General features: G+C 40.3%; 1 protein-coding gene across 2 annotated transcripts in view; it reads right to left on the bottom strand.

Annotated features, from left to right (window-relative positions):
- Positions 1-2,138: 2,138 nt before the first annotated feature.
- MAP3K19 (mitogen-activated protein kinase kinase kinase 19) overlaps positions 2,139-26,835 on the bottom strand; it is a 59,267-nt gene continuing 34,570 nt past the window's right edge. Inside the window, exons 9-14 of one of the 2 annotated variants that reach the window (XM_019973524.2) lie at positions 25,827-26,083; positions 16,948-16,991; positions 12,580-15,030; positions 9,017-9,166; positions 6,875-7,572; positions 2,139-3,144 (exon numbers count right to left, since the gene is read on the bottom strand). In XM_019973524.2, the coding sequence (XP_019829083.2) occupies positions 3,078-3,144; positions 6,875-7,572; positions 9,017-9,166; positions 12,580-15,030; positions 16,948-16,991; positions 25,827-26,083 (3,667 nt within the window). In that variant the 3' untranslated portion in view covers positions 2,139-3,077. The other variant, XM_019973536.2, reaches the window with a different exon arrangement.

The following is a 26,835-nucleotide window of genomic DNA, read 5'->3' as shown; positions in this document are numbered from 1 at the left end:
GAATACTTGGAAGTACAGCAGCTATGAGGAATAAAGATGGCCTGGTACGTGATGGAGGCTTTTCATGGTCTTTGAGTAGATAAGTGGCTTTTTATATTGGAAATACTCAGTACACTAAAGGCCCGGGACTGTTACCATGGTCAAGCAGGAGAGTGTGGATAAAGTAGGTAGAATCATGCACGTCCCCCAACCCCATACTCCAATGCTCTGGCTTTTCCACAGTGGCAACTCTCTTAATTCAGCCATTGAAAAGTGTCCACAGCATAAGGGCTAAAATAAGGTAAAGTTAAGGATGTTCTAGAGTTGGAACTACTTTTAGGATTTTACTTGGGAAGTTAAATTTCCTTTGGTTGACCTTAAGACCTGTTCAGTATGTAATGAAATTCAACTTCTGAACGTGCTTGAAAACAGGTGGTGTGCCTGGTCAGATGGGGATATAGGCATAGAAGGAAATGCAGTGTCGCTAAATGAAAAATGAGAAGCTTTTGAGACCAATTAAGTCATTAGAATCATTGTACTGGTGAATTTATCAGCATCTCGAGGTTTTTTTTGAGTAGAAATAATGTAACTCATTTCATTTATAAACTACAAATCTGGGAGGCAGCAGGGAAAAGACTAAAGTCAGATCTGGGTAGCAGCCCCAAGTCACTCACCAGTTGGATGACCTTGAGAAAGTTAACGTGCTTCTGAGCACTACTGTCTGTTAATAAAATCAGACTACCACCAACCCAGACAGCCAGAATTAAATGATGTGTGCCTTTCACTATTAAGAGCTCAATGAATGCTTGCCTTCCCAGCCTTCACCTTTCTGAAATCCCAGTCTTCTTTCAGGACCTCTACCTCCTAAAGGAAGATACAAAGGGAGCAAACACCTGGGCAGTGATACAAGCTTAATTTCAACATTAATAAATGACAAAACAGAAAGCTCTTAGGATCAAGACTTGCCTATTAAAAATGTACAAATTTTGAAGGTTCTGTTAGTGTTCAGTGTTTTCCTGTATCGGAAGAGGGGTAGGTTTATTAACAGCAACTTTGTGTGTCCTTTACTGTGATCTCTATACATAGTATAAACATTTCTTAGTCCCTGCCCTTTCTTCACAGGGTTTTTATAGTTAATTGCTCCAAAGTCAGATATAATCATTCAGACTGAAACCCATACTAAGATTAAAAAACCCTACTTAAGATGGTGTTGATACACAAGTAAAATAAGCAAAGTATCCCTTCAGTTTTTATCAAATGTGAGGGAAGAACCCTACAAACCAGAGAGAGAGAAGGAAGGTATACCCTCAAAGAACCTTCTAAACATGTTGGCCAAAGTAAACTCTTACCTCAGCTGGACCGTGTTTCACATATCTCAAAAACTTCTCAAGAAGCAGCTTGATTTTGACAAAGCTTCACAACTGGTGAGAATTAGAATTCCCCTCAAGTTAGCTTGTAGTTACGCCATCTTCAAATGATACCAGCTACTAAATATCTGTAGACCTGGCTAAAGACAGTAGGTGTCAATGAAATATAGATGAGTGGAGTCACAGCAAACCTTATCAAAAAGTCCACCAACTTAAGACTTTGTAATAATTCTGACAACTTATCCCCATGCACTTTTGCAAGGTTTTTCAGTGTCCTGGAAATGAAAGAGTGACCTTAGCACGGATGTCCTTCCATCAGGTGATGTGAGCAAAATATCCTAGAAAAGTTTGTATGCTGACCCACTCTCCCCTTATCGGATCAATGAGCTTTTATCCCACCAGCTGGCTTATGTTTAGCTAGTTCTCAGTGCAGTAATGATTATATTAACTCTGTAAACAAGTGAAGACCTCAAATCATAGTACAAAGCGCAGGGAAGGCAGCCTGAGGATTATGGAGCCCACCTTGTAGAGCCCAGCTTCTTATAGGTGGGAACTTATGAGGAGTTAGGGGACCCTCTGGCAGTGAAAGGCCAAGACCCTTAGCTCTTCCTGTTAATGTTGAGGCCCCTGTAATCGCCAGTGTTAAGGCTGCTGCCTACGTAATCTGAATCTAGTGACTTTTTCCTCTACCTTCTCACCTTCCTCCACTCTCCTTTGTAAGAATTAAATAAGTGCCTTTGCCCACCAAGCAAGAAAATACATTTACTTTTTTATACAATTTATTTTGAGCTAATGACATTAAAATTAACAGGCAAAAAAATAGAAGGAAATAGGATATAAATCAAGAGAATTTGTAGTTCCTGGATAAAACTGTAAACACTGGAATTTTTCTCTTCTTACTGTTTAAGACAATTTGCTCATCAGTTCAGTCGCTCAGTTGTGTCCGACTCTTTGTGACCCCATGAATCGCAGCATGCCAGGCTCCCTGTCCATCACCAACTCCCAGAGTCTACTCAGAATCCTGTCCATCGAGTCGTTGATGCCATCCAGCCATCTCATCCTCTGTCATCTGCCCCCAATCCCTCCCAGCATCAGGGTCTTTTCCAATGAGTCAACTCTTCACATGAGGTGACCAAAGTATTGGAGTTTCAGCTTTAGCATCAGTCCTTCCAATGAACACCCAGGACTGATCTTTAGGATGGACTGGTTGGATCTCCTTGCAGTCCAAGGGACTCTCAAGAGTCTTCTCCAACACCACAGTTCAAAAACATCAATTCTTTGGTGCTCAGCTTTCTTCACAGTCCAACTCTCACATCCATACATGACCACTGGAAAAACCATAGCCTTGACTAGACAGACCTTTGTTGGCAAAGTAATGTCTCTGCTTTTTAATATGCTATCTAGGTTGGTCATAACTTTCCTTCCAAGGAGTAAGCGTCTTTTAATTTCATGGCTGCAGTGACCATCTGCAGTGATTTTGGAGCCCAAGAAAATAAAGTCTGACACTGTTTCACCATCTATTTCCCAATTTGCTCATATACATGGGCAATTGTGCCTGAAGCTAGAGAAGGCTAACGTAACTACAACTTTTCAGTTAGTGACATTGCAGGATCTGGTTAAATTGGGTTAGATTGACTTTCCAGTAGGAAAATAAGGGTCCCTAAACCATCATTTCCACAATGAAACAGTAACAAAGTATCTGTAGTGGAGCTGAAAAGTCCTGATGTCTGCTCAGTGACTTCTCTTCAAGAAGGAGTGCTTCAGAAGCTGAACAGCAGAGGGTCGCTCATGCTGGTCCCTAAGAAGGCAAAAACACATTAGAATAAGCACCCAGCAACGTGCCTGCCAACTACATACTTGACTCAAAATACCTACTGTAACAGTGGAAGTACAACCTGTGCCCGTCAGACAGACTTGGGTTGAGTCCAGACTCCAGATTTTAGCTGTGTGATCTTAAATCAGGGACTCCAACTCTTCTCTCATCAGTAACATGGGGATAACACCACCTAACTCATTGGGATAATTTTTTTTTTTTTAATGTATATACAGCTTTTAAAGTGTAACATAGTAATAATACAAAAATTATTACCTGATTCAAAACGAGTCCCTACATTTCCATAGCGCTTCTGTTCAATTTGTTGGGGTATAATTTACACAGAGTAAAATACACTTTTAGATGTACAGTTTAATGCACTTTTAGTTAGCATGAAATTTATTTTTAAATTTAGAGAAATCCAGGATTGAAAAGCCCTGGATTTAAATATGCTTTGGTGATTAAATAACCCCATTTGGGGTACTCTTGGATGAGCATAAAGGGAGACAGTTTCTTAATTACCAGGTGGCACGAATGGTAAAGAACCTGCCTGGCAATGCAGGAGACATAAGAGATGCAGGTTTGAACGCTGGGCTGGAAAGATCCACTTTAGAAGGAAATGAAAACCCACTCCAATATTCCTGCCTGGAGAATCCCATGGACAGAGGAGCCTGGTGGACTACAGTTCATAAGGTCGCAAAGAGTCAGACACAACTGAAGCGACTTATGAAGTTGGACACATGAAGTACACATGTGGCTTGGGTTTTTTCCCTTGCCTCAAGAAATCAAAATGGGGAGGTATGTTCAAGTGGGAGGGGACATAGTTAAACCTATGGCTGATTCATGTTGATGTTTGGTAGAAAACAATGCAATACTGTAAAGCAATTATCCTTCAATTAAAAATTAATTTAATAAAACGCTTTTGACAATGAACTGGTCAGTGAACTAATGAACTAGTCAATAGTTTTCTTCAGTAAATTATTCCTTGGGCATTCTTTTGATTAAATTTGCTATCTTGATTGTTTTGGAAGCAAATGACCACAAAGAACAGCCCAAGCCAAAATGAAAATAAAAATAAAATACTTTTAAAAGAAAGTGATCATGAATGATTCTAAAATAAAAAATCTCTTCCCTTCCAGAGGCTCTTTCTGTAGTCTTCAAAATATGCAGAAATTTCCTCTCCAAAATGTCCTTAAGTGACCATCATTTCTAGCTGCCATCCTATTTCTATTCCTGCCAAATTTCTCTAAGTTCGGCAAGTCCAATAACTTGTTTTCAACATTCAGTATCCTAAATCTTTACTATTTGGCCTACTTACCTCTCTACAAATTGCCCTTTTAAAATTAATCCTGACCAGGGAGGACTTTCCTGGCAGTCCAGTGGTTAAGACTCTGTGCATCCAGGGCAGGGGGTACTGGTTTGATCCCTGGTCAGGGAACTAAGATCCGACGTGCTGCACAGTGCAGCCAAAAAAACAGAAAAAAAAAAAAAGTAGTCCCTGTGAAACTAAGCATAACCTTCTCCTTACCAAATTTAGTGAGCTCAGCCTCCATTTCTGTAGCATTTGAAGTATTCACTACCCTGCTTCTTTCTGAAACAATGTCTGCTTGGTCTTAAGAGAAACTGTCCTCTTTATTCTTCCCCCATGGGGCAACTCGCCTCCCTCCCTTTCTTCCAGTTGAGTACCAGAATTAATTCTATGCATACTGTGTTATCTTCTCCCATGAGTATTTTCAAAAACATTTTCCTCAGCCCTCTAATTTTTTCATGGTTATAGCTACCAACCTTTTGATTTTCAAATACACATCTCCAATGTTCACTGCTTTCCTGAGCAACAATTCCATAGCTTCAAATATTTCCTTCAACTTCCTCCACTATTCCTCATTCACAACTTTCTATTATTTCTCCCATTATCCAGGTTCAAAACCATGAGATCCTATCATCATCCATCATCAAGTCCTGATTCACCTTCCTCTAAAATGTCTTGGAATCTCCTTTACACTCCCACTGCTTCCATTACCATCAAAGTCCAAGATCTGAATTCCAGAATGGCCTCTATTCAAGGTCCCTCTACAGAATCTGCTACCTGACGTTCCTCCTCAAAGACTTTTCTTGTCATGGCGTCCTTTACCCCAAATTCTTTGCAGTTCCCTGATCTCCACTGCCTATTGCAACAAAGTTAAACTCCTTGGCCTGACTCCCCAGAATTTCTGAAACCTGCCCATAGTAGTTATTCTGCCCCGTCATTATTCTGATTGCTTCCCCAAATTCATTTGTTATATTCAGTCCTTTTTCCTAGTTTTTACCCTGATCATCTCTACTTATGAATCTTTGAGTGCCTTTCCCTTTTATTTATGAATATCCATACCTCCAAGGAGTTATTTTCATAGACAACAGGCAAGATTCTAGAGTCCTTAGGGTCTTTGGCTTAGAATTTCAGGAGATAATTATATGCTTGCATGACACTCATTAGGTAAGGTGTATTAACATTCTCCCATGGGTTATTAATGGTGGAGCCCTAATTATGTACTCCATGCTATGCTAAGCAATTACACACACCGTTTCACTTAACCTTCACAACAACCCTGTTAATTGATTATGAGTTGTGTATTGCTTAGTTTATGAAGCAGCGGTTCAAAAGGAAAGTAAAAAAAAAAAAAAAAATTCCACCCTTTCTCTGTAAAGCTGTTTGTGTGTATTAATGAGAACTTGAAAAAAAAAAAAGTAGCAAGCAGTTGTTGTGGATCAATAATAGATCATTGTTCAATTCAGAAGAAAGTAACCACAGTAGTTTTAAGAGGTAAAACCAATCTCCCAAACTAGTACTGGTCCATATGATATTCCTAACACATGTGTGTCCCTTTTGTGAGGTGTTTTGGCAGACAGGAAGGGGCAGCTCTGTGCCCATAGCTCTGCCTGCAAATCCATCCTTGGATACCTAGGGCATCTGCATCTGGGGATGCCCAGAACTGCACCCCGCCCCCGCCTCAACCCTGGAGTATGTGGTGCTGTCCTAGCCTCTGTGATTCCCTGAAATCAACCAGGTCAGGCTGATTGATATAAAGGTGCTGGAAGAGGAAGACAGAGGTGACCTTCTGGGACTTTTCTGCTTCCCCAAACACGACCCACTTGATGCTTGAAATACTTCAATTATAGAGTTGTTCCTTTGACTCAAAATGTTTCCTCTCACTTTAAATGCAAGTGTTTCTGGGGGAATAATACATTAAATCTGTCAATCATTGATTAATCAATTCGTGTCATTTCCTTGATATGAATGAATTTCTCACATACTTTCCTGAGAGCCAGTTTTAGGAAGGAATGAGAACACTGGTTCCCCAAAAGGGGAGGGAAGCTAAGCACAGATGATGCCATTTCACCATGGCTAGTCCCTGGGAAGATGTCTCTTTGGTAAATAAACAGATCTTGCAAATAAATAGCAATTCTTGCACATCCATTGATTTGAGCAAGTACTGTCTGGACCTGATAAGACACTTAATTGAGACACTTCCCACTTGAAGCATTACCCCCACACCCTGGTACAACACAGAACACATCACCCAATGTGGCTACTCATGATTCTTTTCAGAGCAAAATCACTCCCCACTTGATTTTGTAACCTGAGCAGAGCTAAAAATGGGCCATACATCTCAGGGGAAATGTCAACTGCTTGAAATCTCTGGGGATTTATCCTCCTTTCTTGCTTTCAGTTTCTTACCTGGTGAGGCATGCACGCACAAAGTCTGCTGCGTTTTCTGAGAAGCAATCTGGTAAAGGAGGCATCAGCCCTCGGTGTGCGCCAATGTAAAACATGGCTGCCATCCTGTCCATGGAAGCCAGTGGAGGCTTCCCAGTGGCCATCTCAAACACAGTGCAGCCAATGCTCCAGATGTCTGACTTCCGTCCATAGCCAGACTCATTGATGACTTCTGGGGCCATCCAATATGGAGTCCCATGCATGGACTTGAGCATGTCACTGTGGGTGCCATTTAGGCCAGCCCAGGCCAAACGCTTGGCACAGCCAAAGTCAATCAGCTTTATGATTCCAGTTGGCATAAGCATAACATTATTTCCTTTGATATCTCTATGCACCACACAGTTCTCATGGAGATAAGCAACACCTTGCAGAATTTGTTCTGTATATTTGCAGAACACCATCTCAGGCAATGGCCCAAAACGGTTTATAATACTAGAGATGGAGCCACCAGGAACAAACTCCATGAAAATGCTTAAGATGTTTTCCTCCAAGCATGTCCCCAAATAGGCCACAATGTTGACATGTTTCAAGGCTTTGAGCAAATCGACTTCTTCCTGCAGTTTCTGATATTCTTTTACAGTAGCTAATTTATCAGAGGTATCCAAAGCCACCTGTTTTACAGCTATTAGCTGTCCTTGGCTAGTAAGACCACAATATACCTAGAAGCAAACCAATACCTTATTATTAAATATAAAAAGTGACTCATTCACAAAATGCCTCCCAAACCCTGGTTTTTCTCTAAGATGATACATCCTTGTGTAAATGTGAAGTATTATACTTAAACAAATTGAAAGTTGCAAGGAAGCAAAGATTGGGATAAGTAGCATGGTGAATGCATATCATAATAGCTTAGGTTCAGTCATCTCTAGCAATCTGTGCAAATACTGGGTTGCCCAAAAAGTTTGTTCAGGTTTTTCCATACCATCTTACTGAAAAACCCAAACAAACTTTTTGGTTAACCCAATACCATGTACAGTGCTTGGGCTTTTAAAAAAATTTTTTTGGAGTAATAATTTTTATTGGACTGCAGTTGATTTACAATATTGTGTTAGTTTCAAGTGTACAGCAAAGTGAATCAGCTATGCATATACATATACCCCAAATGGCAACCCACTCCAGTATTCTTGCCTGGAGAATCCCAGGGACAGAGGAGCCTAGTGGGCTGCTGTCTGTGGGGTCGCACAGACTCAGACACGACTGAAACGACTTAGCAGCAGCAGCTGGGACTTTAGATGGTATTTTATGCAATTCACAAAATATAAGAAATATCTTTTGTTTTTGCTTCTTGGCAATGGCTCTCCCAACTTTGGGTAACATAACTTGAATTGTTGAACAAAAAGACCTCTTTCCCACAGGACTTGACCCTCAGAGAAGGAGAGGCTAGAAATACAATGAGCACCAAAGAATTGATGCTTTTGAACTGTGGTGTTGGAGAAGACTCTTGACAGTCCCCTGGACTGAAAGGAGATCCAACCAGTCCATCCTAAAGGAGATCAATCCTGGGTGTTCATTGGAAGGACTGATGTTGAAGCTGAAACTCCAATATTTTGGCCACCTGAAGCGAAGAGCTGACTCATTTGAAAAGACCCTGATCCTGGGAAAGATTGAGGGCAGGAAGAGAAGGGGGCGACAGAAGATGAGATGGTTGGTTGGCATCACTGACTCAATGGGCATGGGTTTGGGTGGACTCCAGCAGTTGGTGATGGACAGGGAGGCCTGGTGTGCTGCAATTCATGGGGTTGCAAAGAGTCGGACACGACTGAGTGACTGAACTGAACTGAACCACCCCATGAAGCCTGAGAACGAGCCTGAGAACGAGAGCCAAAAGGAGAGACAGAGAGGCCAGACTCTGATGACGTTATTTGACCTCTGAAACCAGCTGTGCCCCAAGTCAGACCTACTCCAGACACTTCAGTTGCATAAAACAGTGGACATCCTTTTCTTCAAGGTGGTTTGGGTTGGGTTTCCTACTACTTCCAACTGAAAGATCTCTAAGTAAAAGTGTATATGGAGTGGGGAGGGCAAACAGGAAGATTAGAAAAGAGGGAGGGGTCGAGGAGGAATGGGTTTTTTTTATTTCAGCAAGCTTCCTGTTTCACTTACTGTGCCATATGCTCCCTTCCCGAGGATCTCACCCTTGGTCCACAGGATAGATTCTTCGCACTTTAAACTATTTTCAGAAAATGTCTTTTTTTCATGTGGGTTGAAAAATCTCTCCTCTTTGTCATATCTCCTGAAGCCATTACTGTATCTCTGGAAGAATGAGACAAAAAAATGTCATCATTACATTGAGTCCTTGGGACAGAGAGAAAGGGCAGATAGGAGAATCTTCCTTTTCTAACTTCGGACCAATCAGAGAAGGCCAAATATGCACCCTTAACCAATCACACGGGAGGCCCCGTCCAGTTAACCAGCCCCCACAACAACCTCCCCAGAACAACAGCCTCCAATCAGGGCACTGCTGCTGCTGCTAAGTCACTTCAGTCCTATCCAACTCTGTGCAACCCCATAGACAGCAGCCCACCAGGCTCCCCCGTCCATGGGATTCTCCAGGCAAGAACACTGGAGTGGGTTGCCATTTCCTTCTCCAATGCAGGAAAGTGAAAATTGAAAGGGAAGTCACTCAGTCGTGCCCGACCCTCAGCAACCCCATGGACTGCAGCCTTCCAGGCTCCTCCGTCCATGGGATTTTCCAGGCAAAAGTACTGGAGTGGGGTGCCATTACCTTCTCCAAATCAGGGCACACCTGAAGCCTTTTTCCACTAAAAATCTTTCTCACTCCTCTGCCTGCTTTTTTGAATCTCTGCTGCTGCTGCTGCTGCTGCTGCTAAGTTGCTTCAGTCGTGTCCGACTCTGTGTGACTCCATAGACAGCAGCCCACCAGGCTCCCCTATCCCTGGGATTCTCTAGGCAAGAATACTGGAGTGGGTTGCCATTTCCTTCTCCAATGCATGAAAGTGAAAAGTCAAAGTGAAGTCACTCAGTCATGTCCGACTCTTAGTGACCCCACGGACTGCAGCCTACCAGGCTCCTCTGTCCATGGGATTTTCCAGGCAAGAGTACTGGAGTGGGGTGCCATTGCCCTCTCCATTTGAGTCTCTACCAAATGCAAATAATGGTGGTTGACTCCTTTGTTATAATGAGCTCTGAATAAATAGCCTTTGCCTGTTCTATTTCCACAACACACCCATACACGCAAACACACACACACACATAAAAGAATTTATACCTACATTTCCATACACATACACACATTTATACACAAATATACATACATATAGATATTCTCTCTCTCCTTTTTTTTTGGCTGTGCCACATATCTTGTGGCATCTTAGGTCCTCAATCAGGGGTTGAACCAGAGCCTTCGGGAGTCTTAACCACTGGATTCCCAGGGAATTCCCCAAACCTTCTTTCTTACATACATGTGCATGCATGCACAAGCATAACAAGCAAGTCTGAAGGTCAAGACCAGCTGCAATAGACTGAAGATCCGTGGTCCTCTAGACCCTTGCTACTCAAAGGAGAATCTGCGAACCAGCTCTATCAATATCCCATGGGAGCCGGTTAAACTTGCAGAATCTCAGACCTCAGACATATGGAATCAGTTCTACATTTCAGTGTGATCCTCAAGAGATATGTATCCACAGTAAACCTTTAGAGGCCCTGCCCTTGGGAAATAAGTATCTTTGTAGAGCTTACACCATGTTTTCCAACTGTTTGATCAGAACCAAAAATACTTTGTCTTGATCTCCTCTAAGAGTTCTTAAAAATAAATGATGATGGTGATGTAGAGGCACAGAGAAGGCCCTTAAGAATAAGACATGGCACAGGATCACCTTTCTTAGAAATGACCCCAGGTGCCTTCAAAGGGCCTCATGGGTTCCTCCTCCTCCCCAGCCTTTCATGTTTCTATTCAAATTGAAATATAAGGACTGCTTGGAAATGAAAGATCACAGAAGGTCAGTTTTTTATTCCAATTGCAGGGTAGGATTATGGGCTGATTATATTTACCAGCTTGTTAGCTTTTCTTGAATGTGAACTGGCAGACTTGTAGACCCATCTCAGACACACAGGCGTGTACACATGTACCCCTGTCTCCCACCCAAGCCTGGCAGCCTTTCTGCATCACTATCCACCTCCCAGCAGAGACCACGCTCACCATGAGGGTGGAGCTGGCCTATTATGGCAAGGAATATTCCCACTGTATAGTGATTAAAAGTCTTGGGCTGGAATCAGGATGCCCCTCCCCACCACTCACTCCCTGTGAGACTTTCTAAACCTCGATTTCCTCATCTGCAGAATGGAGACTTGTTATTACCTCCAGGACTGATCTCATGGAGCTGTTATGAAGACAGAAAGGAGACAGTATAATGTGTCTCACTCATATATGTCAAGTTCTCACCTTGTGTATTCTTCTGTTCAATTATTTACAATAATTATTTCTGATCCTGAAAGAGCATGATATAACCCTAGTTAGTGTTTAGTGACTGTTTCCGCTAAACCGAATGCTTCTATCTTAAAAATTTAGGAGAAGATAGGACTTCCCTGGTGGTCCAGTGGTTAAGACTTCACACTTTTCCAAAGCAGGGGGTGCGAGTTCTAATCCTGATCAGGGAGCTAAGATCCTGCATGCCGCAAGGTACAGCCAATAAACAAACTCCAAGTCTGTTGGGGTAGGAGAACAAGCAAACAAACAAAAACTTTCATCTTAAAAAAAATTTAGTAGAACCGGAGGGTGATATACTTCAGTGAAAACTAAAACAGCCGTAACCCTACCACCTGTTAATATTCTTCTCCCCATCCCAACTCCAATGCCAAACAAAAATTTTTTAATGTATTCAGGATTATTGCTTATGTTTTCTTGAGAGCAATGGCTGTGTCTTGTACCCTATCATGTCTCCAGTTCTTATCCCAATACCAGGAACATAGGAGGCATCAATAATATTTTTCTATTAAAGCAAACCATTTGGCAACAAATGCTCAAGTGCAGGGAATCTCTGAGAAAAGATCTTTTTGTGTCTTCATATGTTTTTTGGAACTAGATGGTGAGCTACTTCAGGGGCTGTGTATCTCACATACCACCTAGAGTAATGCTTTACCCACAATTATCTCCCAGCTGTTAGTTGTTGATTGAAAATATCATCACCAAATATAATATCTACCTATTTTAGTAAGTAGTTTTGCTACAGTAATGTGCCCAAAGTGATTCCAAAGCAGTGTCAGGCTAGCTAAATTCTAGAAGTGAGGCAGCATAATGAAAACAGCATGAGAGTCAGGGGACCTGGATTCCAAACTTGCAACCAAACAATGAAACCTTGATGAAACTGTTTAACTCCTTAGGGTTTCTGATTCCCCATTTGAAAATAAGGGGTTTGAAGCACAGTGTCTCTGAGGTCCCTTCCCGCCCCAGTGAATCTCTGATTATTAGTTATGTGATGTGCGGTACTTAGTCACGCAATTGTGTCTGACTCTTTGCAACCCCATGGACTATAGCCCTCCAGGCTCCTCTGTCTATGGAATTTTCCAGGCAAGAATACTGGAGTGGGTTGATATGCCCTCCTCCAGGGGATTTTCCCAACCCAGGGATCAAACCCAGGTCTTCCGAATTGCATGTGGATTCTTTACTGTCTGAACCACTAGGAAAGCCCGATTCTAGTTATACCAACCTGTATTTTGACATTTGTTGTCTCTCTACCTAATTCTTGCATGGTATTTCCTCTCTTGCTGAGGACAAAACCTCGGCTTTCAGGATCTGTTTCATCTGCCATTATTTGGCAAGAGTTGTCATCTTTCTCATCAAGAGCTAATAGTTCTGCAGCTAGACAACCTAAGAGTTCATCTGTCAATTCTTCATTCTTTACAGAGTCTAGAATTTCTTGGGAAATTGAATCTGCCTCATTTAAAGTTTTTCCAAGTGTTTGATATGGAATTGACTCATTAGTTAAACTATCATGATCCAAAAACAGCGCCCAGTGTTGATATGCTTGAGAAGTTACACTTTCTTGTTTCTCTTGGGAGGAGAAACTCCTAAGAGTTTTTGACTTATCTGAAAAACTATCAAAGTCTACATTGTTAGTTAAAATTTGGTTGGCATTTGTTTCACTGGGAGATGCTACCTTCTGCTCTTCTTGCAGTACATGCATGTTGGAACTCTTCTCACTGGGTACTGCCCAGCTGTTTTCTGAAAGGACAAATGGGGTCTGGTGGCGTATCTCTTCAAGCTGATGCAGATCTCTGAGGCGCGTGGCAAGTATCTGATTGTTAGAAATGTCTTCTTCATCAGCCGACTCTTCCATAGAGACTTCTTCAACAATGGACAAATCTGAGACAGGAAAGAAATCATTCTGTTCAGTGAACTGCTCATGAGCCTGAACCAAGTTCATGGGCTGAACTTCATCTTTCGAAGATAGAAAGTCATTTCCTGAAGACTTAATCTGCCACCCTGTTTCTGAAATGCCATCACCATTTTCAGCATCTTGTAGGGTGCTACCTACAGCCTGGAAATCCTTTTCTTTAGAAATTAAACTTCTGTGCTTTTGTTTAATGCCAAGAGAAGATTTGGGGGGTTTACTATGCGGTCTTTTCTGAGAAAGTCTGTTTCGGCTATTGCTGCTCCTCTCACTGTGTGAAGATCGACATTTATTGGTGATACATCTGCCTGATGGAGCTGAGCATATCTCTCGGTGATACTTGTTTTCATGCCGTTCAGCCTCTCGCATGTGACAATAAACAGGAGTTCCAAACATTTCATAGATTCCAGGCCCATTCGCAGTTGAATTGATCTCTTTGAACATGTCACTATACTTCAGATCCAAGTAATTCAGTCTTGGCTCTGCTGGTTGAGCAGAGAGAGGAACAGAAGACTTTTCTATTCCTGGATTTTTATAGAGGCAAGGGAATGACGGCTTTTTAGGTTTCAAAGCCTGGTAAGCAGATTGCTTCCTTTCTGTCTGTGGCATTCTCCTTTGAAACTTGGGTGGTTGCCAAGGTCTGGGATCCACAAGCCCCAAAGCAGGAAAAACTTGAGTTTTTATACTGGTTTTATGCGTGGTAGGCTTCACAGAAACTTCAGTGGAAATCATGAAATTTTGAGGTGTCCTGTTACTGGTCTTGGTCTTTGAATCTAACTTATTTCTCTGGGTTTTCACCTTATGCCTGTCATTTTCTTGGTGTGCAAGTATGTTCAAGCTACTATTGCTACGAAGGATGCCCTTTCGTTTTTGGAGGCTTGGTTTGGTTATTGCTGGTTCTTTGGGAGTTTCATCTCCAGGGAAAGTGATGTGGATAAGAGGCACCGTCCCATTCATTTCTGGTTTGGTTGTTTCTGCTACTGATATTTTTGTGCTTGTCTCCATGCTGCTATGATCTTCTGAGAGCTTTTCAATGGGGCCATCAGTGACTGCATCAGACAAACTTTTACGAAGAGTGTAATCTTCTGAAATATGGTCTAGTTCAATTGCTTCGCCTTTAAGTGCTGAAGCACTTTTTGAATCAGCTTTATCACTTTTAGTCCCTTCATCCTGGCTTAGACCTATATCTGATGGCAGGGCTTCTTGGAACTTGATTGGCTTGGTATATCCAACTTCTGAATCTTGTTCATAGTTTCTGGCTCCTGAATCCCCTTTCTTTCCCGATGAAAGAGATGGAGCGTTCTCTTCTGCTCTTCTCAGTTCATTACCATGGCAGTCAGTATCCTCTTCCCTACCTGTAGGAAAGTTGCCTTCCTTGAAATTCTCCAGGGACACTAAAGATTGTCCTTTTTCAAAGTGAAAGACTTCAATGTTGACACATCCTTCTCTTTCCTTGGATTTCCTACTCGCTTCCTTTTCCAGGTGTTGTCTGTGACGGTGAGCCTTCCAAAAAGAGCACATGTTTCTGGACCAGATAGAACCGTCAAAGGATCTGAGAGTCTGATCTGCTAACATCTTGATCGGTGCTTCCTTCTGCTTATTTGATGGTCTAAATTCATCAGATTGACTAATAGGCTCTGAGAACTTAGGTATGAAAGATACAAGGCGTGGCATATTTCTTTCTCTTGCTTTTTGATCCTTGTGACTTAGGGGTATAGTAAGGAGACCAGATCTCATGGGCAGACATGATAGTGGTGGCAGAGAGAACTAAAAGGAAAGAAAGAAAAATTAATGAATGTAGAAACACATATGCATTTCATGTTAACTGGTTTCAAGTAATGTGAAGAGATTTTAAGATTCTCTTTAGGAAGGGCTTTAAAGTACAAAGTTATTCTGGAGATCACAATTGAAAAAACTAAAATCTCATTCCTGATGTTTTCTTAGGACCAAGGTAAGACAATACTTTTAAAAACTAATATTAATATTAACATTACAAGATTCATGCTTATCTATTAAAAATAAAGCCTCTATCATATAAATTATAAAACATTTACATTTTTAAAGATTTCTATTGTCATTTCTGTTTACATTCTGTTTTATTTCTACTTTGTATCTATTCTCTTCCCTGTTTACTTTCCAATGAATTTATTCAAAACTTAAAATTCCCACTTGATGCTGCTGCTAAGTCACATCAGTCATGTCTGACTCTGTGCGACCCCATAGACGGCAGCCCACCAGGCTCCTCCGTCCCTGGGATTCTCCAGGCAAGAACACTGGAGTGGGTTGCCATTTCCTTCTCCAATGCATGAAAGTGAAAAGTGAAAGTGAAGTCGCTCAGTCGTGTCCAACTCTTAGTGACCCCATGGACTGCAGCCCACCAGGCTCCTCCGTCCATGGGATTTTCCAGGCTGGAAACGTACTGGAGTGCGTTGCCAGTGCCTTCTCCTAAAATTCCTGCTTAGAACGGCTTAAAATTGCTGTTACATTTATTTACTCTGTGATCATTCAGACGAGCTCAGAATTTTCATATGGAACACAACTACTCCTCATTGCTTGGCTGAATTGTTTTGCTGAAGGTGGCTTATAAATCTGCCATGCTATACACTTGAAAGTTAGCTCCTGGGACTTCCTGGATGGTCCAGTGGCTGGGCCTCCGTACTTCCACTGCCAGGGATGTGGGTTCGATCCCTGGTTGGGGAATTAAGTTCCCATATTCCTTGAAGTGTGGCCAAAAAATCTAAAAAGAGAAAGTTAGCTCACTAAATTTTTAAAATTTCCTTGGCCTTCCAACTATTTTCAAATTCAGTTCAGTTTAGTCTCTCAGTTGTATCCGACTCCTTGTGACCCCATGGACTGCAGCATGCCAGGTCTTATTATTATCAGCCTCTAGAGGTCAGTGTAACCCAATATATAATATTCAGCTTTTTGCTCAGTTAAGCTATAAACTCTTTACATGTTTCACTGTGGCCTTGTGTATATAGATTTGAAACCTAATGATATAGCATAGAAAAGCATAGATCATGAGTGGTAACTAAGAGCTACATGTTTAATTTTCATTCTGTTGCCACCCGCGTGTTAAAAGAGAGGAAAAGAAATCTGACTAGAAATAGGCATGAAAAACAGGAGAGACACAGTATAATTCCCCAGTTTTATTGCCTACATGACTTCTCAAAAGTACAAGCAGATTCTTCCAGTGCTTTAAACATCTCCCTAGTAGCAGCCTTTTTTTTTTTTTTTTTAGGCAAATGAACTTTTTTTTTCAACACTAAGCAATATATATGTATTTTCTCAAAGACTTAAAGGATACAGAAGAGTCAGACAGTTGGAGAACTGCAAGCCTCTTTCAAAATGCTTTACTTAACGAATGAGACAACCGGGAAAATCTTTCTACCATGGAAAAAGAATCACCTAACTTCTCAATGCATTAAAAAAAGAAAAATTAGGTATGTCCAAAAGAGCTATTCACTTCATAATGTGGAGAACTATACCCAGAAAATATATATATACATGTCAAGATATAATTTTCTCAGAAATTATTTGCTCCTCTATAAACTATATGTGAGTTGTTGTTTTTACAAGATTATATGCTGAGGATTTGGGTTCTGAGTTTTTTGATAGAATTTGTCTCTGACAAGATTCTTTGGTTTTAATTTGTAAGTCAAAAATGCTCAAAACTACTCTTACCTCAATTCTTCGGCTACTATACTTCATGTCAGAGATAGAAAACTCTGTAATAAGAAAAATAATAATAATTATTATTAGGTATTCTTAGTAGTAGGGTGAACACAGTCAGCACTAAGCCAGGGGATGTGGATGGAGTGATCCTGGCTCTGAGGTTTGAGGAAAAGTTGGTAAAATGAAGTTTTTCCAGATGTGATCTACATGGAGGTGGGTGCAGAATCACCACACAAAACTACTGCCACTTAGGGGGATGTTATTTTAACATACTGGTTTTTATATAAATACATGTTATACATATGTTTTATATTTATAACATTTGTACACACATCGTCTGACATTTATTTACTTATTTTTATTTATATTCCTTCTGGAAACACGCACCCTCTGGATCAGAAAATAGAGCACTTATCACCCATGAGTCATCCCAGTGCCAGTTCCTTGCACCCCGCTTCCCTGCAAGCTGGTGCAATGAGAACCAGATATTTCCCTGCACACGTGGTGAGGTTGCACCACAGGAGGAGACCCTGAAATTAGGAGACTCAGAGCTTACAGAGAGTGTCGGCAGTTCGAACCATCTTTCCCTTCCAAGAAAGAGAGACCTTTACTATGAAATGTATGCTAATGTCTCTAGGAGAAAAGGGAAATGTGTCTCTGAGTCTTGTTTGTTTGTTTCTTACCCTAGAAAGTTAAGCAAACGGCATTTGGCAAAATCAGCCTTGATCTTTCTGGAGCAATATCTTATCTCTAATTTCCAAGCCATATTTGTCCTTCAATCCTTTTTTAAATTGGTCTCTCAATGCTTTTTACTCAGAAAACCCAGACTTCACAGAAATGTGAAAATATTTGCGTATTATTGTCTCGCAACTGTTGTTTGAACTCAAATATGAGATACAGCATAAAGTCTGAAGGGGTGCAGGGAAGGGTGAGATGGAATTTACCAGGAAGGGTAAAACCTAGTTGTTTTCTTCTTACGAAAACATCAGAATGGTCCCTAAAACCCCACTCACCATTGCAGCTTAAAACTGAAGCCAAAGGCTCCAAACGTATTCAGGGTTAAAGTGAAAGTAGCTTAGTCATGTCTGACTCTTGGCGACTCCATGGGCTGTACAGAATACTGGGGTGGGTAGCCTTTCCCTTCTCCAGGGGATCTTCCCAACCCAGGGATCGAACCCAGGTCTCCCACGTTGCAGGCAGATTCTTTACCAGCTGAGCCATAAGGGAAGCCCAAGAATATTGCAGTAGGTAGAAGAAGGCACATAAATGGATGACGTGGGGCAAGTAGGGACAGTGGTGAACTAAAATCATGTGCCCCAACTACTGGGGCATCCATTTCCCAGTTTCAGTTGGTATTGTCCATTCTGGCTGGGTAATCCAGCACTGCTAGATCTTCCAATTGCCAAGGGAAGCCAGAAGGCTGGAGACTTTATGTGAAATCTCCCTCGCTTTCTTTTTAAAAATACTCTGAAGGCAAAAAAAAAAAAAAAAATGTCTGAAGGACCTTTTTTAGGCACAGGCTGCTATTTTGAAATTTCCCTTCAAGAAATCTCTCTGAGATGTATAACAGGGAGAGAAGCCATTCTCAAGCAAAAAACGGTCACCTAAAAAGAGGATCCCAATAAGAAAGGATGCAGGCATTCTGCTTAGCCACAACTGGCCAAAGAACCACCCCAATTCTTTATCTATTTATTCAGCCAATATTTATTGAGTTCCTATTGAGTAGCCAACACTGTCCCAGATGATGACAATATAATTGTGAATGACAGACAGAATTCTTGCTCTCATAGAGGTTGTATTCTAAAGGTTGAGACATTCTGTGTAAAATATATTACAAAATAATACTAGAAATATAACTAAATATGATTTATAGTTGGCTGCATAGGTACAATCCTCTGAGCTAAAAAATCTTTCAGTTATTATAAATATTTAGAGGGATACTCTCCAGTATTGATGAGGAATGACATGAGATGGAAAGGCACTCTTTATATTTCTGATGAGAATGTAGAGGTAAGATCTTTCCAGTAGGTAATGGGATCATATTTATTGAAAGCCTTTAAAAATGTGTATCAAAACTTGCCTCCTTAGGGCAGTAGGTAGCATGTCAATCTCATAAAAAGAGTATTGAACTAAAAGTATGAGTTAAAAGATTGAATGTACAAATTTTCTTCCTCTCTCTCCACAAACTCCACTAAAATGATAGTAAACTAATTTTTTTTTTTTTTAAAGATAAAGAAAGGAACTCCCTGGTGTCCAGTGGTTAGGGCTCAGTGCATTCACTACTGGGGCCCTGGTTGGGGAACTAAGATCCTGCAAGTCGCCCAGCCAAACAAAAAAATAAATAATTAAAAGGTAAGGAAGAATAACAACAGAAACCCAGCAGGTAAAGTAGCACATGCATGACATCAGTGAAATTTCTGACAGTGAAAACTATATGGATAAATAATAACCTATTGAGTTGTCAGCTTTCTCTGCAGCAGGGAGAACTCAACAAGAAACGAGAACCCCAGAAAGGAGAAGGAACTGAAAATATTAATACCAGACACCTCTAAAGGTGGGGATGCAAGTAAGACTGAAACAAGGGGTTGCTTCAGTCTGTATGAGCAGTAGATTCCAGACTCCCTGTCCTGCCCCAATAGCTGAGGGTTGCTCTTCTCCATTCCTGGCTGGAAGTGTATACTCTGAAGAGCCTGAAAGATGCTAAGGTGCTAGGTAAAGCTGAGAGCAGAACCGGGGTGCTGGAGTGAAAATGTGAGGATAAATGAAAGCTTCGACCTTGACATGTGACACTCAAGTCTTATAACCTACAGGCAGGAGGCTGGATTCTTCTCACTGGAAAACTAGCTGAGAGAAATCCCTCACCCAGCCATTCACACCTTTGCCCATTCCACAAGTCCGCGTGAGCCCCTGGCACTTTTTAGACTCCCCCTCTTAAAAACTAATAATCACCAAGGATCAACTGACATATGGGAACAGCCTCTAACATGAAAATATGAAGAACAAAACAGAAAGAAAGAAAAGAGCTCAGAGGAAACAGAGATGGTGAAAAACTACCATTAATATAATCCATGCATCTTCAGGAAGCTCCTGAAATTATGTACCCCCCCCCACCCCGCCGCCGCCAAATGAGGTATAAACCAAGGGAGAGGAAGCTGTGTACGCAGCACACAGGGATCAAACACAGAGAGCCAAGGCACTTCCAGGATCATAGTGAGGAACTCCCAGAGAGACAGCTGGTCAGGAGGTCCAAGGACCAAGGAACACAGAGTGAAACGGGAGGGCAGAATGTTCCAGGAGTAATGTCTCCAAAAACAAAACAAACCAATGAATTACCTGGTGTGCAGTTGCCTGTATTGAGGTGCGTTTCTCAGGTCCATTAGACAGGATGGGGATGAATTAGCGACAGATATACAGAAAGTAAACAAATGCTGAAATGAAGCGGTTATTAAAGACAGGATAAATAGAATGTCTCAAAAGAAAAGCAATGCCATCAAAGCACAGTCTGGGGCTCAGCTGTGAATGATATTTTACCTAGTCATAATAAGGGAGACATTAAATATTAATTTTTTTTAGATAATAACAATGAATAGTTTTAATAATGACAATTTAATCCTTTGAGTAATTGTACTTATTTATATGATCCAAATTATATTATTGATAATACTTAAAATATTAATTTTTCAAAGAAGGTAAGTTCCATCATTCTATAGCATCCTTACATCTATTAGATTTTCAAGGTTTTCATAGCACACTAGGCTAGACAATTTGTCTATTATTCAGATATTTTATTTTTATTTCACTTTGTATAGTGAACATAGATTTATCATTTTATATGAAATTAGAAAATAAATACATTGGAGAAGATGTTAGTATATATGTTTCAATGACTACCCTGCATATATTTTAAAATTTCCATTGGAAAAAGGAATAGAGCTTAAAACTCTCATTATCACTCAGTTAATTTGGAATCTGCAATAATGCAGTTTAGAGCTTGGAAAACTGTCTTACCAAAAAAATTCATAGTGAATATAGCTAACATGTGTGCAGTGTGTGTGTGTGTGTGTGCACACCATCACTTCTGTGGTGTCTGATTCTTTGCTTTTGAAATGAAGCTGTATCATCATTTTTTTGTAAATATGAAAGCATGAATCTAAACTTCTGATATATTTATTAATACACCTAGGATATGTTCAAAATTAAGATAAATTATTCAAATTTTATATAACTCACAGACAAGTGCTTCCAAAACACTTGTCTAAAATACTTTCATATTTCCCTTTCTTGGTTGTTTTTTTTTATTATTTTCTTCCACATTCTATACATTTTTCCTATTTATTCCTTATTTATTTTATTTTATTTTTTAAATTTTATTTTATTTTTAAACTTTACATAATTATATTAGTTTTGCCAAATATCAAAATGAATCCACCACAGGTATACATGTGTTCCCCATCCTGAACCCTCCTCCCTCCTCCCTCCCCATACCATCCCTCTGGGTCGTCCCAGTGCACTAGCCCCAAGCATCCAGTATCGTGCATCGAACCTGGACTGGCAACTCGTTTCTTATATGATATTTTACTGTTTCAATGTTATTCTCCCAAATCATCCCACCCTCTCCCTCTCCCACAGAGTCCATAATACTGTTCTATACATCAGTGTCTCTTTTGCTGTCTCATACACCAGGTTATTGTTACCATCTTTCTAAATTCCATATATATGCGTTAGTATACTGTATTGGTGTTTTTCCTTCTGGCTTACTTCACTCTGTATAATAGGCTCCAGTTTCATCCACCTCATTAGAACTGATTCAAATGTATTCTTTTTAATGGCTGAGTAATACTCCATTGTGTATATGTACCACAGCTTTCTTATCCATTCATCTGCTGATGGGCATCTAGGTTGCTTCCATGTCCTGGCTATTATAAACAGTGCTGCGGTGAACATTGGGGTACACGTGTCTCTTTCCCTTCTGGTTTCCTCAGTGTGTATGCCCAGCAGTGGGATTGCTGGATCATAAGGCAGCTCTATTTCCAGTTTTTTTAAGGAATCTCCACACTGTTTTCCATAGTGGCTGTACTAGTTTGCATTCCCACCAACAGTGTAAGAGGGTTCCCTTTCCTCCACACCCTCTCCAACATTTATTGCTTGTAGACTTTTGGATCGCAGCCATTCTGACTGGTGTGAAATGGTACCTCATAGTGGTCTTGATTTGCATTTCTCTGATAATGAGTGATGTTGAGCATCTTTTCATGTGTTTGTTAGCCATCTGTATGTCTTCTTTGGAGAAATGTCTATTTAGTTCTTTGGCCCATTTTTTGATTGGGTCGTTTATTTTTCTGGAGTTGAGCTGTAGGAGTTGCTTGTATATTTTTGAGATTAGTTGTTTGTCAGTTGCTTCATTTGCTATTATTTTCTCCCATTCTGAAGGCTGTCTTTTCACCTTGCTAATAGTTTCCTTTGATGTGCAGAAGCTTTTAAGGTTAATTAGGTCCCATTTGTTTATTTTTGCTTTTATTTCCAATATTCTGGGAGATGGGTCATAGAGGATCCTACTGTGATGTATGTCAGAGAGTGTTTTGCCTATAAAATACTTAGGAATATATCTACCTAAAGAAACTAAAGACCTATATATAGAAAACTATAAAACACTGGTGAAAGAAATCAAAGAGGACACTAATAGATGGAGAAATATACCATGTTCATGGATTGGAAGAATCAATATAGTGAAAATGAGTATACTACCCAAAGCAATTTATAGATTCAATGCAATCCCTATGAAGCTACCAACAGTATTCTTCACAGAGCTAGAACAAATAATTTCACAATTTGTATGGAAATACAAAAAACCTCGAATAGCCAAAGCGATCTTGAGAAAGAAGAATGGAACTGGAGGAATCAACCTACCTGACTTCAGGCTCTACTACAAAGCCACAGTTATCAAGACAGTATGGTACTGGCACAAAGACAGAAATATAGATCAATGGAACAAAATAGAAAGCCCAGAGATAAATCCAGGCACATATGGACACCTTATCTTTGACAAAGGAGGCAAGAATATACAATGGATTAAAGACAATCTCTTTAACAAGTGGTGCTGGGAAATCTGGTCAACCACTTGTAAAAGAATGAAACTAGAACACTTTCTAACACCATACACAAAAATAAACTCAAAATGGATTAAAGATCTAAACGTAAGACCAGAAACTATAAAACTCCTAGAGGAGAACATAAATATTAATTTTTTAAAGCACAAAGATTTCAAAGATTGCGTTGTGTACAGAGAATAATGTTAAATTTTTAAATCCTAATATCTATGAGCAATCAAGCAATGTAGTTATAAACATATTATTTAAAAATGTGGAATTGCATTCTAGAAGAAACCGGAAACAGTATTTGTGCTTCTTATCTCTTATTTTTTATTTCTGCTCATCTGTCTTTTCTGAATTTTTCTTAAACAACATTTATTGATTATCTTAAGATTGCATGTAAACAACAAAAAAATTTTTTTAAGAGAACAAACACCAGCCTGGTAAACCCAGCTGATTTTTTCAGACAAGATCATAACACCTATGGAGCAGACCCCATTACAGAATACTGACCTAACCCAGTTTGTTTTTGTTTGAATGTGCTGCTTTTATTACATCTTCAAGATTCCCTGTGGTTTGGCCAAGAGAAATGCTATTTCCACAATGTCCAGTTCAGTCTCTCCATCTATCCTTTCTCCACTTGGCACCTGTACCAACTGCCCCTCCTTTTCTCTAAACTCACCTCCTCTAGAAAACTATGTTTCTCCTTTTTTTCCCTTAATAATTAAAGTGGGGCTCAGATGGGAGTTGTGAGCTCTGAACACATGTGACATGGTGCTTAAATATGTTGGCTTTGGAGATGGGGGTCCAGGTTTGAACCCAGCCTCTGTAACCCACTAGCTATGTGACCTGAGCATACACTTAACCTCCTGAGGCCTCATTTATAAAACAAGCATGTTAATATTAGCTATATCAGTGAACATTTGTGCCTTGAAGTAATAAGCACTCAATAAATGTTTACTGCTGTTGTTGCTACTAATTCAATATATTTTTTTAAATAGTTACGTGTCAGATCTGGAGCTTTGTGTGGGGAGGTGTAATGGTTTTTGCCTTTGTCGTCTGGTGAAGACCAGCACATAAAAAGATAGTGACAATTTAGCATGATGTGTGTTGGTTGAAGATAAGGTTAGGATCCTATGGGAGTCCAAAGGCATGGTGACTTACCCAGTCTTAGAGACATTCAGGAAGACTTCCCAGAGGAAGGCATATCTAAGAGCATACCTGAAGGATGTCTTAATGTTCCAGCGGAAAAAACAGTATGTGAAAATATTCACATATCTGTTCTGGGAATGGAAGGCATTTGGTGGTGCTGATGTTTATTGTCCAGTGAGGAAGAGTGAACAGAGAGGAGGCTGAACAGAGGCTGTGGAGAGCTGGGAGTGAACTTTGCAGATTTCAAGGAATAAGACCCTTGGGTCTATATCACAGTCCAGTTTGATGTTGACTTTTACACACAGCCTCTAGAAACACAGCTTCAACATCAGGTCAACTGAAATCAGCCAGACAGGGAAGGACAACTATTCAATGATTTCACTTTTATGAGGGACCTAGAATAGTCTATTTCATAGAAATAGGAAGTATCAGTGGCTATCAGAGATAACAGGAGAACAGTGGCTATCAGAGATAACAGGAGAAAGGAGAGTTTAAGTTGAATGGGTGTTGGACTTCCCTGGTGGTCCAGTGTTAAGAATCCGCCTGCCAATGTAGGAAACATGGGTTTGATCCCTGGTCTGGGAAGATTCCACATGCCATGGAGCAACTAAACCTGTGAGCTACAACAAGAAAAGCCCTGCAGTGAGAAGCCTGAGTACCACAACTAGAGAAATCCCCATTCTGCAACTAGAGAAAGCCCTGACTCAGCAAAGAAGAGCCCATATGCCGCAGTGATGACCCAGCACAGCCAAAAATAATCAATATATAAATAATGAAAGCATAAATTAAAAAAAGTCCTGTGGCTGTCAAGCTTCAGTTTTACAAGATGAAAAGTTCTGGAGATGCAGTGTTGATGTTCATGCCACAATATAAATGTATTTAATGCCACTAAACTGTATGTTTTAAAATGGTTAAAGTAGTACATTGAATGTTATGCACATTTTACCGCAATAAATTTAAAATTAAAAAAAATTTAAATGCTGTTTCATTTAAAATTTTCATTTAAGCTCTACTCTCACACCCTAATGCTTCCCTGGTGGCTCAGATGGTAAGTAGTCTGCCTGCAGTGCGGGAGACCAAGGTTCAATCCCTGGGTCAGCAGAAAGAAATGACAACCCACTCCAGTAACCTTGCCTGGAAAATTCCATGAACAGAGGAGCCTGGCAGGCTACAGTCCATGGAGTTGCAAAGAGTCAGACACAACTGAGCGACTTCACTTTTCTTGCACCCAAATCCTATCATAATTATGCTTTTTTTCTTTCTCCTTTGTTTGACCTTTCCTCTGTTATGCAATACCCCTCATTGCAATAAGCCAATAAATACAAAATTGCATTTTGCAAGTTTGTCTCTGGTGGTTTAGGTCAATTGGTTTAGGACAGTGTTAAGCAGATATCAAAGACAGCAGTGCACTAAGGGGAAATGCTGGCATCAGTGTGCTATCTAGTAAATAAGTTTTGGGCTAGATAGAACAGGTAACTCAAATCTTGAATGAAAGTATCCTCACCGTATGCCCCCCAAAGCTCCCACAGATAAAGATCAACCAAATATGAATTCCCTGTAAAGATTTTCAAATTCTTAAGAAAAAGATGAATAAAGAAATATTTATTGACCAAAGAATAAAGGAATCACTGTATAATTCAATGAACTCACCTTCAGGTTTCCTTGGCTGCCCCTTCAGAAAGTGAGGAACATCTCTGGCTACAGACTTGGAGATTATCGTTTCTAAGTGAGGTCTTGGCAACAAAAAGCCCAAGTTCGTATTGAAGAGTTCCTGGGAACGTTCCTCTTTCTTTGCAAGTAAAGGCTCCGTGGTTACCATTTTTGTCCTGAAGCCCACCATCTCAATGTTTTTTGGAAGTGAAACAGAATGTGCTGGTGTCCATTCCTGATGCCCTGAGGTTATCTGACTAAAGAGGGAAGGAAATAGTTTAATTTAAAAGTCATTCCCCATGTCTTCTGGATCTCCAGTTCTTAGCCCACCTGACATCACTGGAAAGTTTGGAGGACTATTTCCAAATGGTACTGCTGAGTGGAATAGCTGTATTGCTGAAAGAACAAGACCTCCCCATTCTCTGACTTGCTCCCCACCTCAGCAGCCCTCTGCCACTCATACTTTGGTTTTCCCAGTCTCTGTTTCCTCAAGTAGAGAAATCAGAGGAGGAAAAGGCAGAGATAAGGGGGTGCACCCTTGTACTTCTCCAAAGGCATTGACCAGAGGCCTTTGACCATTCTCCAAAAGCCCAGTACTTCTCAAACTATCTTTGGTGAAGAATCCATTTAAAATTTTACATTGCATCGTGGATTGAAACTTTTGTAAAATGTAATCAAAGTGAATGACTATAAAAATTAAACAAAAATTGAAAACGTGAAAATAAAAAAATTTTCCACTATCAGATCAATAAATATAAAATTACTTGACTAAATGGCTACACATCTTTTTAAAGGTTTAAATGTCCAAGTTCTATACTGATTTCGTTATTGACTGGTAACAGAAGGACCTCAGAACTCTGTTTTGAGTGGCACTGCTGCAAGGTCAGCAAATGATGGTCCTTGGCCCAAATCCAGCCTCCAGTCTCACTTTGGTAGTTTGATTGGATAATATCCACACCCATTTGTTTATATACCATCCATGGAGGCATTCAAGTTACAACTGCAGAGT

Source organism: Bos indicus, chromosome 2, assembly GCF_029378745.1.
Source record: "Bos indicus isolate NIAB-ARS_2022 breed Sahiwal x Tharparkar chromosome 2, NIAB-ARS_B.indTharparkar_mat_pri_1.0, whole genome shotgun sequence".
Lineage (NCBI taxonomy): Eukaryota > Metazoa > Chordata > Mammalia > Artiodactyla > Bovidae > Bos > Bos indicus.
The sequence above is the reverse complement of the archived record's forward strand: the minus strand, read 5'-3'. Positions and strand labels throughout refer to the sequence as shown.